Source organism: Ambystoma mexicanum, chromosome 6p, assembly GCF_040938575.1.
Source record: "Ambystoma mexicanum isolate Mex_15411 chromosome 6p, UKY_AmexF1_1, whole genome shotgun sequence".
Lineage (NCBI taxonomy): Eukaryota > Metazoa > Chordata > Amphibia > Caudata > Ambystomatidae > Ambystoma > Ambystoma mexicanum.
In genome coordinates this window covers 40,132,769-40,146,808 of record NC_090935.1, presented here as the reverse complement: position 1 = coordinate 40,146,808, position 14,040 = coordinate 40,132,769, and the positions used below count along the sequence as shown (strand labels likewise).

Here is a 14,040-nt window from a genome sequence, read left to right as displayed (position 1 = left end):
TCGAATGACACGATTGTTCGAATAATAGGGGTCCTAATTGACCTTCTGCACAATTGACCGTATGGTCATTTTAATATACATTATGGGTTGGGTTGGTGTAATAATAATAGAAAGGGGTTGGGAGGGGGGTTCCCCCCCGCATATATATCCTAATTGACCGTTTAAATTCAGTCAATTGTGCAGAAGGTCAATTGTTATTCGAACAATTGACATTCAAACAATTCGTATACAACCCGAGTGCAAGCCCTCAAAGAGGGCCTTTGTTCCACAGAAATGCTAGGCAAGGAGGATACCTGCTCTGCCAAGGATTTATGAACTTGAGAGGCAAGTGTCAAATAAGTCCCTGAATGCGAAATGCGTTTTTTACGTATGCCGAAACGCAGCTATATGGGTTTAGGGTATTTAGCCAATGTCACCAGGGGCCGGCTCCATAGCAGTGTGCGACTTCTGCAACTCGAAGCCAAGGAACTTCAGTTTCACCAATCCAAAATCTCTTCAGATTTTGATTTGAAGCCGAGGCTGTCCTGTTCCAGCTCAGATTCCTCCACATCAGCGGGGTATTCGGTCGATGCCTCTGCTTGTATTGCGAATGCTAGGCTTCCCAGCGTTTCAATCAGCGATCTTTTGGCATCTTTTCATATTTAAGAGCTTACAAGACCAGCATTTATATTCCCAGTCTCTAGGAAGACAAATACACACCGTGTGTGTGTCTTTCCACAGAAACCTTTTGTTACACATGAGACACAATTTAAATGGGGTATTTCCATTAAGAAAGCTGAGTGACAGCAAGATTAAAATTATTGAAGGGGTAATATATGGAGATATTCTCCTCCAACTACAAGATTGTAAGTGTCACTTTCCCTACGTTGTAGGGCCAAAGCCTGGAGCTGAAGGTCGAACGCCAGTCTCTGAAGCCGCCAAGTACGAGGATTGATCTTGCACTTGTCATGCTCTGTGGAGTAGTATAGGCAATGACTGTGAAACAGATGGTAAAGAATAAGAACCAATATTATGCTAGATCAAGAGCAAGAGTACTATTTCGACGTACTCTGCAAAGTGCGACCAACCAGAGGATGAAAATAAAAAGCAATCTGAGGACCTCGACAAGTGAAAGATCATGGGTACAGAACATGTCACAGGAGGGATAGTATTACAGTAACAGTCGACGTCCCTTTTCGAAAATAAATCATAATACTCTGCACCAACCACTTGTTGTCGCCCTATGCTAAGCATGAGAGTCTAAGCAGATCCACAACCCTCCAAAATCCATTGACTTCCCCACAATAGTTTTGTCGAAGTAAAGTACCACGAAGGATTTAACTATGGCAAAAAAACAAAACAAAAAAAACAAAAAAATAAAACACAGCACACACTTGTGACCTGCGAGGCCTTGAATGCCGCCTTAGCCTTCTCTTGCGATATCCACTGACTGTATTTCAGGGCTCTTTCGTCTGCTGGCCCTAAATGTTTTCATTACCTACAGCTACAGGGATATCATTGGGTTCCTTCTGAGCATGCTTCGTAGCAGTCTTACTGTCTGGGATGATATCTCAGAGACGGTCGACAAAGGAGAAATCAGCATGCTGGTCATGCTCGATTTGTTGGCAGCCTTTGATACAGTGGTCTTAGATATACTTCAAACCAGACTTTTCTGCTTGGCACAGCTGTCAGAATCCGCTAGTAAATGGTTTACATCTTTGTCAAATCGTGTGCAACAGGTTAAGGCAGGCTCTTACCTGTCTCAATCCTTGCCTATTAATTGCAGAGTTCCACAGGGTTCTTCCGTCCAATATTGTTCAACATATACAAGTCCACTACTTAACATATTTGCTCAGTTTAACCTGTTTTATCATTCCTATGCAGATGATACGCAGATCTATAAGATTAACAGAGCCCATGGAGGCAATCGAGCCGTTACTAAAATGTGCTGAGAAAATCCAAATTGGGATGCAGGACAACAAGCTCCAACTAAACCCTTCTAAATCGGAGATCAATGGTCCGAAATAATAAAACCGATCAATGAGACGACTCAATACCCTGTCCAACCGTGTTTGGTTTAGCTGCTGACTACACACAGACCGTAAAGAATCTCCGAATTATCTGGCAATCCAACACGAGTTGCAATCTACAGGTAAACCAGATAATAAAGACTTGTTATTATTAGGGCTGTACCGAATAGTGAAATTACTATTCGGCTGAATACCGAATAGTGAAGTCCAGCTATTCCGCCGGAACCGAATAGTTGCTTTTTTAAAAACAAATGTTTTACAACATAATAAAAATGTCATTAAATAAAATCAAGAGAAATTATATTGCATGAGTATTCATGTTTATTAAATTGGCTTATAGATCTCACTAAGTTTATTAAAAGCTTGTTAAAAGATCAAAAGAAATAAAACAAAAATGGGGAAATGCTCATGCAGAGCATGAGCATTTCTATTTTGACTTGGGCAGTGCCGCCAGCTGTCTTTTCAGACCTGTAGCAGCATTGAGCTAGATGAAGCGTCTTAATCCATTGCTTCTACTCCTTTTTGTGAAAGATCGTCCTATGGTGGTGGGTTCTCTCATCAATACCAAAATAGACTATTGCAACGCTTTGTTGGTTGGACTAGCTAAATACCAACTCCAACGGCTTCAGGTGACAATTCTGCAGTGCGATTGATTTTTTTTCATTACCTCGGAAAGTTTTTATAACAGGGTATCGGAAGAGCCTGCACTGGCTCCCAACACAGGAGCGAATACAATTTACTACATGGGGTGGCAGGCGTTTCTCTGTTGCAGGCCCCAGAGCCTGGAATTCTTTGCCGATACATCTTCGCCAATTAATCTATTTGTGTAGTGTTCCGGTATTTCTTCCTTTCTAAGTGTATTAGTACTATATTAATCATCTGCGCCTAGTTGCAGCTCGCTGCCAGGTTCTCTTGGGGATATGCGTACTATAAATGCAAAATCAAATCTTCAGAGATCGGACACAGCTGACTCTAGGCTCCCCTCTTTGGAAGTCATGGAAGTTCCAAGCATATTGATTGGCGTTGGACTGCTCCTCCCTCTTACCAATTCCACCTCATTAATATCACCAACCCTGCCTACCACTGAAGTAGGTATGGATTGTACAAGGTTTGCCTTTTAGACACTTAGACTGAGCAAGCGGTCTCGGCAGGCCAGCAACAGTTGCATACTCTCCACGTATTGAGCCAGGGAAACCTTTTGTTGCACTGTGGGCCAAACAAACTGCATTTTCTCTGTGGAATTATGGTGATAGTGGAACATGGCCATAAAACTATTAGGTCTGTTATTCTCCAGATTATGTCTTTACGACCAGACCATAAACCATGCTTTTTTTCCCCCGAGGTGAAGCCAGACCGTGTTCTAAAAATGAGAAGGCTATGATCAACGCATCGCTTTGAGATGGTCTTTGTGCTGCAGCTGAAAATGCTATGCTCCGTTTTATTTTTAGAGCGCACAGTCACAAATGAAGGCATCATGGCGCTGTAGGAGGTAAGAAGGGGAGTAGAGTGGCATAATGGAAAAGCTATTTCTTTCGATAATCGGTGAAATGTATGGTGCTTGAGTAGCTTTGAGTGTTTGATGGATTAATTCCACAGCTAGGCACCAGCGACTGAGATGGAAGCCCACCAATGCAGGAAAGCCTTAAGCTAGGTATAGAAATCAAAACCGGCCTCAGCCGAGCAGAGGGCCCGCAAAGAAGGATGTGGGGAGAATTTAGCCTGTAGGTATTCTGCAAAAATCACCATAAAAGGCCTGATGAACCAAACCGAGCAACTTTGCACTAGTTTTGCCACGGGGAGCCAGTGGATATGGCGAAGCACAGACATTTGGCTGCATCTACGTGTAGAAGACACGACTCTGTTTACCACATTTTGCAGCACTTGCAGGCGCTGCAAAAGATAGTAAGGTATTGCAATTATAAGGTGTTACAATAATCCATAGAAGATAAGGGAGGATACAACTGTGGCACGAACTTGAGATGGTAGAGCGAGCAACATTGTGCGCAAAATGTTTTAAGTTGAAAATATCCCCTTTGCCAGATAGCACCGATCTGAAGGTCAGCAGATAGAGGAGGATATTTTTACACCCAAGTCCTTCATTGAAGAGACAGGGGTATGGAAGGGACTAAGACTAGAGGGCCAAAAAGCTGACGTCCAAAAGTCTGTAGCAGAGGGAGGGTCCACCACCAACACTAGTTTTCGCCCCATTCGGTTCAAGCCAATTGGCTGTCATCCAATCTGCAACAGCTTTGAGACATCCCTGAAATCTGGTAGCAACATCACAGCAGAGCTAAACAGACCACTTAGTGAACGAGTGTGTAACAAACACAAAATATTTCAAGAGGTTTAGATAAGTCAAAGAAATTACTGCTGTACCCACACAGTCAGTATGTTTGACAAGGATCAAATAATTTTTTTTAATTTTGGACAATTCAAGTTGATCAACAATCCATATAACACGTTCTAGCTGTACCTGCACCACTATAACAGCTTATCAGAGACGGAGCAATAGTTAGAGATGTCCTGGTGTTCCAAATAATACAGAAATGCGTTCATTTAAGAGGGAACCACAATTACTCCTGTTTATCAGAACCACCACTTAGTGGAGCAGTCTGTTCAAACGCTCACTTGGTAGAGTGTGGCCCCAGAAGTTGAGGATTGCTGTACCTACCATAAATAATTCTTATTTAGTGAGCACATATACACATCTGCACATCCTGCCGTTTAGTGGTTGGTCAGGAGAATTAAACGTTCTTCATCAGTAAAGGTATGCTTTGAGTGGGGCATTCCGGTCACACTATACCTTTAAGTGTGTGAGATCCCAATGCCCGTTGCTGCATACCCCCTCTGCTTTTTGCCCCTCCCATTGATCTGGTTGCAGGTCTTTGCGGACAAAATTTCTCACACCCTATCTTCTCCACATGCCAATGGAAATGGGTGGATAGCTGGGACTGGGCTAACCTCTCCTTCCCCCACCCCAGAAGCGCACCGTCTACAGGGCTCTGGTTCTCTCTAGGCTGAACTACTTCTAAATCTTCCGGCTTCACTGTCCGCCGTCTACAACTCAACCAGAACAGGACTGCAAGACTTGTCCTTCGCCTCAAGCCCAGGGATTGTATCTCTCCAGGACTGAAATCTCTGCACTGGCTCTCAGTGGCTGCGAGTATTAAGTTCAAAACCCTGTGCATTGTCCACAAGGCCTTGCGGGGCCTGGGGCCTCAATACCTTCAACTCTCTAGTCCTAAATATCTTCCTTCTCGAACTCTTTGCTCATCCACCTCCAACTCCCTCAGGGTCAGTGGCTTCTCCAAGCAATGAGTTGGTGGTAGATCGCCATCTTCAGCTGTTAACTGCCTCTGGAACAACCTCTCTGCCTGAGGAGAACCATATCCAGAAGCACCTTAAGACCTTCCTCCTTTGCTTCTGCTTTCTCTAAACCTCTCCCTTGCTGATCTCCTGACTAACTGCATTGGTCACCTGGCTACCATCTGATCTCGGGCCCAGGTCCCCTCCCCCACCAGTTGCACACCTGCACTTGGGGACTGTTTCAGTATCCCTACAGTCCCTACCAGCTCTCGACACTTGATTTCTGCACTTACCCCTGCACTTGCCTCAACCTGGCTGTACTTTACCCATTCTTATTTATTTAATGTATTTACTGTTGATCCTATGTATTGCACTGCCCCCTCCAATCTCGCACTTTTCCCTTCCCCCCTCCCTTGCGTGATCTCAAATTCACCAGGTCTAGTAAGATCGTTGTCCGTCTTCCCTCCGAGTCCCACTCCCTTGCCTCGTCGCGCCTTGAAACACTTGTGTACAGCACATTATAAATGCCATATATCATAACCTTAATTGGCTAAAAGCTTTTTCCTCATACCTTGGACTTCGCACTAGAAAATGAATGAATGTGCAAATTCATAGCTCTCTTCCCTGTTCTGTTTAATGCCTATATTCAACTGCTGACTGGGGTCATCTCCACCCATGGTTTCAGTTGTTATTCTTACGCCAACAACTGCCCATGATCCATAACTCAGCATATGGTCAACTACAAGTTGAAAAGGACCTGGTAGTGGAGGGTGAAGGGACAAGCCGCCTGACACAGAAGAGAATTACAAGACTGAATCTATCCACTCAGACCAGTAGTCCAAATGATCTACACTACATGAACTGTAAACTTAACTGTAACTGCAGTGGGTCAGTCCTAAAACCAGCAATCTTAATGCTGTGGATAATCCTGACACGAACTGTGGAATGAACCACCATCCAAAGCTGATAAACTCACTGTAAAATCAGCTAGATCTGGAGCAGGACACCTCTACCAATAGCAACAGAATCATGGGCAAGGGGTGGGGCTTAAAGCCTGTTACATGTGCTTGCATACTTACATACCTGTAGCCTGGGCCCCTGGGACGGGAGAAACCAGCAGTTGGCCCAGGGAACCAGATACGGGAGATAACCAATAGAAGGCAAAAGGGGCGGGGGAGCAGCACATAAAGGAAGGCTTGGGTTGTACTGGTGAGGCAGAGGACCAAAAGTCCAAGCAGGACTGTGTAGAGGAGCTAATATGCTGAAACTGTGTGAGGCGAGGTATGAGTTGGTGGGAGAAAAGGGTACAAAGGTGGGAGTGTACATACAAGGTGAGTGAGGCTAATAGAGTGAGTGTAAGGGATGAATGAAGCTAAAGGGTAAGAGTGCAGGGGCACAAAAAAAGAATCAGTGGGACACAAGAGAAGAGCAAGAGTGAAAGGAACGTGGGAGGATAAAAGGGAGGAGATCAGAAGGAAGGTAGAGGGAGGCTATGACATAAAAGAAAAGGGTCAAGTGGGATCGGAGTGGTGTCTAGAAGGCACCCATTCGTGTACTGTTGTCTTGTGGTACATAGGTTAGGATACACTGAGGCTACACCTAGAGACAGAAACAGAATTTGTCCTTGGGCCTTCACGATCAGCCAGTCAGTAGGCAGACAGAGGTTACCGATCTGTAGTGACCAGCCTGGGACTGCAGGATGCCTGGGCTACAGAGAGCCCCGTCCAGAGTAAATGAGACGGGCCATAGTTGAACACTTGAACTGTCTTCGAGAGTTGGTGTGTTCCACACTATCTGCGACACCAATGGGTCTTCTACTTCATAGAACTTAATTTTAGACCATGGCTGCAATAGTGTTGCGTGTATGCTGGTATCTCAGCCTACTAAGCACCTGGCAAAGTGTAAGACCATAACAGTGGCTATCGGAAAATTGCGGTCAACAGCTGTCAGATGAATGCACAGTAGCGTATTTGGCAGCTAAACAGCCTGTTCATTCTCTCCACAATTCCCTCTAAACTTGGGTCTGTGATTGATTAGCGCACCTTGGAGAACTTCAGACGCTAGCTGGTCCCAAACAAAACCTTGAAGTGTGCACAAACATTCTTTCGGCAAGGATATGGTTTGGGGGTGCAAGGCATATCCCTCATCACTGATCCAGTCTGGCATAGCACATCAGGAGAATTTCAAAAGGGGCACGGTGGGAGTGGGGCGGGGGGCTGGCATTGCCAAGCTTAGGGCACCACAGCAGGGACTTGGCTGGATAGAATCTGGAAGTTGCTTATTAAACTTCCTTTCGTGGGTCGCATCAGTTTGTGGCTGCCCCTGGCCTCCAGAGTGCTCCAGGATCGTCACTAAATCCCTATAACCGTGCAGGTAGTTGTGGCTTTCACCGACCACTGGTCCAGAAGGGCACCATTTCTATACTTAAGCAGTGCACTTAAGGAAACAAAGGCTCAGTCAGTGCATCCGGCCTAAAGCTGCACAACCCTTTAGTGAACAAATACATGCATATAGCATTGACTCACACAAAGTACAGAACAATGCAAAACTTAACCATTACATTCCTGGAAGGGAAACAAGACCTGGTAACAGCAGGCAAGAGGTGAGCGAGCCGCGTGCCCATGTTGGAGCTAGCTGCTACAACCACAAGAGAACACTGTTCAACAATAAAGAAAAATCCATGCTAACCATGCACTTGTGAGAGGGCGTTCGGATGCCTCTCCATCCAGGTGGTCTGCCCCTCGGGCCTGGTCTCTGCCTCAGGACAGTCTGGCTCCACAGGGAGTAGGGAGTGCTGATCCTCCTCTGCCCACGAATTCTCTCGCTCCAGGGTGCCTTCTCTTTTCCCAACATCTAGATAAGAAATAGTCATCAAAACTACAGCACACAACCCGACGTCAATAGAAGATTCATCCCTCAGCATAGTCTGTATGAACATGCAAATAAGCTACACAGAGCCAGACTGAGGTGCAGCAAGTCCAGCATGATCTTACTACACACACTTTACTAGAACCAAAACGTCACCATCTAGATCATGCGATAAAGCCTGCAACGCAAGGAACTAGTGCTTGTAGCACTGCACATGTACAATACACAACCCGCCCAGGTTGCAGCCAGGACTCCAAGCAAGCAAGTAGACAGGCAGGTGTCCACGTGAGAGATGGCTAGAGGAAGCTTGCCTGCGGTCCAACACAGGTCCGCAGCTCAAACCACTTCTGCAAAAGCAGCGTGCTGAGCTGAATATCATAAGATGAAGTGAAGAGCATGACCGAATGCCAGGTTCTCGCGCACACAGGATAACTGCAACACTGAACTGAACAGTTTTTATGTAGTTGCGAAAAAAAAGAAAATCCTAAGGCAGTTTGAATGAGAAACGCAACTTGCACCTCCCCCTTAACTTAGCCACCCCTAAAGAACGCTTTTACAAAAATAATAGTCTGATATTTTTGTGAGAAGGCTTCTAGCAACTGTCATAATGTGCCAATTTTACACAGCATTCAAGGCATAAATTAGTTTTCAGAAAGTGATTAGCAGAGTTTGCTAATTAAAATGTTTTTGATTAGAAAACAAACCAATTTGATTAGAAATGTACTAATATTTTGAATCTCATCAGAAGTTATTTGTACCCAAGACAAAATGAGCAATACATAATTTGCGTGCACCCCTAAAGACATTGGTGAGGTGAGTCAGGCTTTACAAATGCTTTAAAATTCTGCTAGACCTGCAGGCTGAGTAATTTAATGTACCTACTCGAACTAAGAGAAATACAAGTGACCCATGGATGAAAAAAAATGTAGAGGCGTTTTCTGTAAAATGGTGCGTGTCACCACAAGCCCACTTTGTTTGGTGCACTGCTACCACCCAAAGCCCAACCATTAACAGTGAAACATCTATTTGACATTTACTGAAAACAAGCAAAGGCGTAGTGAACTGGGCAAACCAGGTGGAATATTTTAGTTTTTATCCATCTCACTTTCAGGGTCGCGGATATAAGGCAACAGGTTGATGAGATAGAATGGATTGATCACCAGTTTCACAGATGTATGAACCAGCAGTTCACTGAACTAGGTTTGCCATGAAAAGCATTTGGCTGTGTGATCATGTACATTTTAAAAGTGTTCCCTCGTCAAAAGGCTGCATCTTACCCAGCAAAATGAAACATAATTGACACCATTATATACATAACCTACATTTTGCTGTAAAACATGGAGACAATGTAGTGTTACAGTAGCAATACTGTAATTATGAATTATGTAACAACTTACATTTTTAAGAATGGAAATGCAAGACTTTAAAACAATAGATGACGTTAACACATACTGGTCAGACAGGATACAGTTAGCTTAATAACAGCACTAATTTTCTTCTGGTTTGCAATTATTCGAAAAAAAAAAAAAGTATTGCTAGCACTGAGTGAAGGAGAGGATTACTGCTGCACTCTCTAACCATTAGCCACTTTGACCTTGCAGTGAACAGAGCAAAAATGGGGGAGAGTGCCAGGCGGGTAGGAGAGGAATGCAGGATGTGCTGCGCTTTCAATAGCTAGGTTTGCTACACAAGATTCAATTTGATCGGCAAACCTAGAGAATTGCATAGCAAATTGCTCTGCGACACAGCTTATTTTATGCCTTGGTATTTCAAAAAGTGCCATTACCAAAGATATATATTAAGTGAATAAATAGCCGAAGAGCGTGTGTGATGCAGCATAAGACAGCAAAGCCCTGACAACTTGCAAGCTGTGCTTCTCAGTGCTCCAGAGAAGAGAGACCCCTGCTAACTTGCCAGCTGCGCTTCTCAGTGCTCTGGAGAAGAGAAAAACCTGCTAACTTGCCAATTTCAGTTCACAGTGTTCCAGAGAAGATTTTGTGGAGAGAGTATTTAACTTCCTATTTTTAAAAACTTTAAGAGTGCGTGATATTAAGGAAGTAAAAAAAAAAACTGTTTTCCCCCTGCAAGAGAGCAAAACAACAAGTAGGTGACAGCCAGCCAAAGTGTGCAAAGAGTAAAGCTGTATGGAAATCGATATTGTAAGGCAGTAATTTTTATCGTGACAGACAGAAAGCACAGGGCGCTGTTACAGATCAGCACCAACACGGAGCTTCCCTTGTATACATAGAACAGATACGCTTTCTAATGCTTCACACACAGGCCAGCTTGCATGCTTCACTCACAAACAGAAAAGGCCATTTAGGGAAACGTGTAGAACAGGTGGCATGGATCAGTCCAAAGTAAAGCATGAGAATTCCCACACAGATAACTGATGAGGAACTAGGCTCTGCAATAGAAGCTCTGCCCATATCGAACAGGTAGAGCATGGGCTTAGCAGTGCACACTTCACTCCTAGCATAGAAAACCACAGATCATGCTTCAGTTTCCTCATACAGAACAGAATGCTGTGGTTTACAACTGTGCAACATTACCACACATAGAAAGGCAATCGCAAAAAGACCGGACTGCAAGGGATGGAGCAGCGAAAGCACCGCAGCAATGCAAGCTACACTTGCATAGAATGGGAACAGTGCAGATCTCCGCAGTACATTTTGTCATCACAAAGAACGCGCCTCAGCGATCCAAGCTCCCCCCACATACAAAAGGTACAGCATACCCTCAGCAGTGGGAGCACCGCGCACATAGCAAAGAAACAGAACAGGCTTCGGCCGGAGCGAGCACTTCACAGATGAACTAGTATCGAATTGATGGCAACTAGACCAAAAACGTAGAACTACTCAGGTTCTGGAATTAGAAAAGCGCCACATAGAAGGAATGTAGTAAGGCGGTATATCTGTGTACCAATTCCCAGCCACTCTACAGATAGTTCACCTCCTAAAGATGCTGCAGTAGGGGATGTTAACACACAGGATAGATCACTTAATATGCCTTACATTTTTCCTCTACAAACGTCTGTGCATTTGATCTCTTCTGTATATATTGGTGGGGTGGTCAGTAAAGGTCCCAATGAGAAAGAGGGGGTTCATGTTGCGTGTGCAATATTGCTGAATTGGGAAATAGTGAATGTTAGGAAAGATTTCTTAATTGTGGGTAATTTTTCCTTCTATGTGGCAACCCCTAAACTTTTTGCTGTTTTCACCATGATCTAGACTTTGCCAGAGAAGTGCAGCCTTATGCCGCACTCCACTGGGCTTTCGCTCCATTCTTACGGGGAAACTGACATGCCCTTAAGACAGTCAGTACCGGGAACGTGGTTTTCCGTAGTTCTTTTATCATGTTGCAGCTTTCGCGCAACATGGCACAAGAGGGCACTGTAAGCTAAGTTACTGCTCTCTTGGGTCTCTAGTCTTCTACAGGCCCTAGACAGACACTCTTTGGATTGTTAACGAACAGCGCAAGTGAATCATGGACGGTGTTAGGAAAGATTTCGTAATTGTAGGTAATTTTCCTTCCATGTGGCAACCCCTAAACTTTTTGCTGTTGTTTTTCACCTTGTTCTTGACTTTGCCAGAGAAGTGCAGCCTTCTGCCGCACTCCTCTGGGCTTTCGCTCCTTTCTTACGGGGAAACTGACATGCCCTTAAGACAGTCAGTACCGGGGAACACTGTTTCCCGTAGTTTCTTTTATCATGCTGCGGCTTTAGTGCAACATGACACAAGAGGGCACTGTAAGCTAAGTTACAGCTCTCTTGGGTCTCTAACCTTCTAAAGGCCCTAGATACTCTTTTAGGATGGTATTTTGATCGGTGCAAGTCATTCAGGGACTGGAATGGTGGCAGCGATTGATTTGTGTATTTTGAGCTCCTTTTGGCGTTCTGAGCGCGTTTTTCGCACTGAACCCAAAATGGTGGCCTGGCTCCCAAAATGGCCAGACCACGAGGCTCCTTTGTCCTGTCCACTGACCGTCTTGCTCCCTTCACCTTCCCCAGGTCGAGCGACCCGGGGCCTTCCTTATTTGGGCATGTACTTTCCCGCGAAACGTGGTTGCTTTCGCGGGCTTCTACATGTTTGTGTGCCTCCAGGGTGTGGGCTGGGATGTCTGGTCCCAATACACATCCTGGGTGCAAGAGAGTCTAGGGTGGTGTGAATGCCTGGGACCACCGTGGTCCGTGATTGGTCCACGTATGGTATGTGTGTTGATGAGCGGATCTCCCATTGGCTCCCCTCCGTTTTGGCGCGAAGGGAACCGTGGATAAGAGGGAGCTGGAAACACCACTACCATGTCGATCTCCCGAGTTCTCCCGAACGAAGGAATACAGGAGCCAAGTATCCTGCAACCACGAGGCTGGACCGAGGAATCGCTGGTGACCCGCTGAAGGAATCCTCCTTTGCACTGCTGTCGTCCTGTGAAACCCTTTCCTCCTTTGATCGAACCAGAAGGCCTGTACTGGTGCTTCGACCTTTGGAATAGCAGGAACAGCTATTCCCGGCGACTTCATCATCTCCTGCCAAGTAAGCCTTCGGAAGCGTCTCTGGGCCATCCAGTTGACCGACCAGCTTACAAGGGAGTCCTGCTCTGTAACCGCCGCCAGGTTGTGTTGTATCTCGAGTCCTTGTCACTCTCCCACGCTTCGTGCACTTGGCGTTCCCAGGTCTGAAGGGAGGAGTGTACATTTGGCTCGGATACACACGGCCGCTCCGTTGCCCTGCTGTGGTGACAAAACTGTGCAGGTTTCTTTGATTGGGACGTCTTTTTGCTCTACACGACGACGAGGCATTCCCGACTCTTCTGAACCTGCCAGCTGCTGAAACTAACGTGGAGAAGCCTGGGTCCGCTTGCTTCGGGGACCGGTGAGTAGTATAGCTAGGATCTGGTCGCCCTCCTGCAGTAGCCCATTGCTTTTCCCCGCTGTGTAAAAACAGCACCCTTTTGTCCGTACTCGCGCTCTGCTTCTGCTCGCTGTGGAGGCTGCGCTTGAGTCGCGGAACCTGTTCTTCTGTTGTGCACTAACCCGAACTGCCTGACTTCCTCCAAAGAGCTTCTCCTTTTGCCCGTTGGCACCAGCGTGTGCAGGTACTTTGAGCACAAGGCTCCACTCTTCGCAGGGCTCGGACTTCCATCTAGTTAGGTGCCTCTGAAGGCGGACTGAGTCTAAAGCGTTATCGCACTGCCTGTTTTCCTTCCCTTGCAGGTGGACTACACATTTCGTGCCTCTAATGCTTGAGACTGTCGTATTTGTATATATATTGTGTTGATATGGTATGTGTTGGCTTCGTATTGTGATATTGTGATTTTCTCGCTACGGTCATTATTTTAAAGGCCTTAAAATAAATGTGTATCTATTTTTGAGATAACAACTGTTTGGAGTAGTTTGTAAGCGCTCTTGCTTTGTGTGCTCATTGCGGGCTTTGTCACCCTCACCCCTCTTGAGACCTAGTCTTGACCGCCGTGATCGCTACCTTGATTGGTCTGGCTCGTCCAGAGGTTACCCTGTTCCAAGTAATTAGGTTGGCCTTCTGAACTTCTGCGCCACCAGGACAGAGTTCAGAAATCCGTCTTAACAGACGGGACTGGTGGCAGCAATCGTTTCTTTGTGTTTTGAGCTCCTTTTGGCTGTTTAAGCAAGTTTCTCGCGCTTAACCCAAAATGGTGGCCTGGCTTCCAAAATGGCCAGACCACGAGGTGCTTTGTCCTGCCCGCTGACTGTCTCGCCCCCGTCACCTTCCCCAGGTCGAGCCGACCCGGGGCCTTCCTTATTTGGGCATGTACTTTCCCGCGAAACACAGATGCTTTCGCAGGCTTCTACAGGCCTTGTGTGTGCCTCCAGGATGTGGGC

At 45.7% G+C, this 14,040-nt stretch overlaps 1 protein-coding gene across 5 annotated transcripts in view; it reads right to left on the bottom strand.

Moving 5' to 3' along the window:
- The window catches only part of LOC138511179 (uncharacterized), a 243,173-nt gene that overhangs the window by 197,439 nt on the left and 31,694 nt on the right, over window positions 1–14,040 (bottom strand). For 4 of the 5 annotated variants that reach the window (XM_069626686.1, XM_069626688.1, XM_069626687.1 and 1 more), the window contains exon 2: window positions 8,004–8,168. The exons of the other annotated variant lie outside the window; for it this stretch is intronic. In XM_069626686.1, the coding sequence (XP_069482787.1) occupies window positions 8,004–8,168 (165 nt within the window). The remainder of the gene's footprint in view (window positions 1–8,003; window positions 8,169–14,040) is intronic. 5 annotated transcript variants of the gene reach the window in all.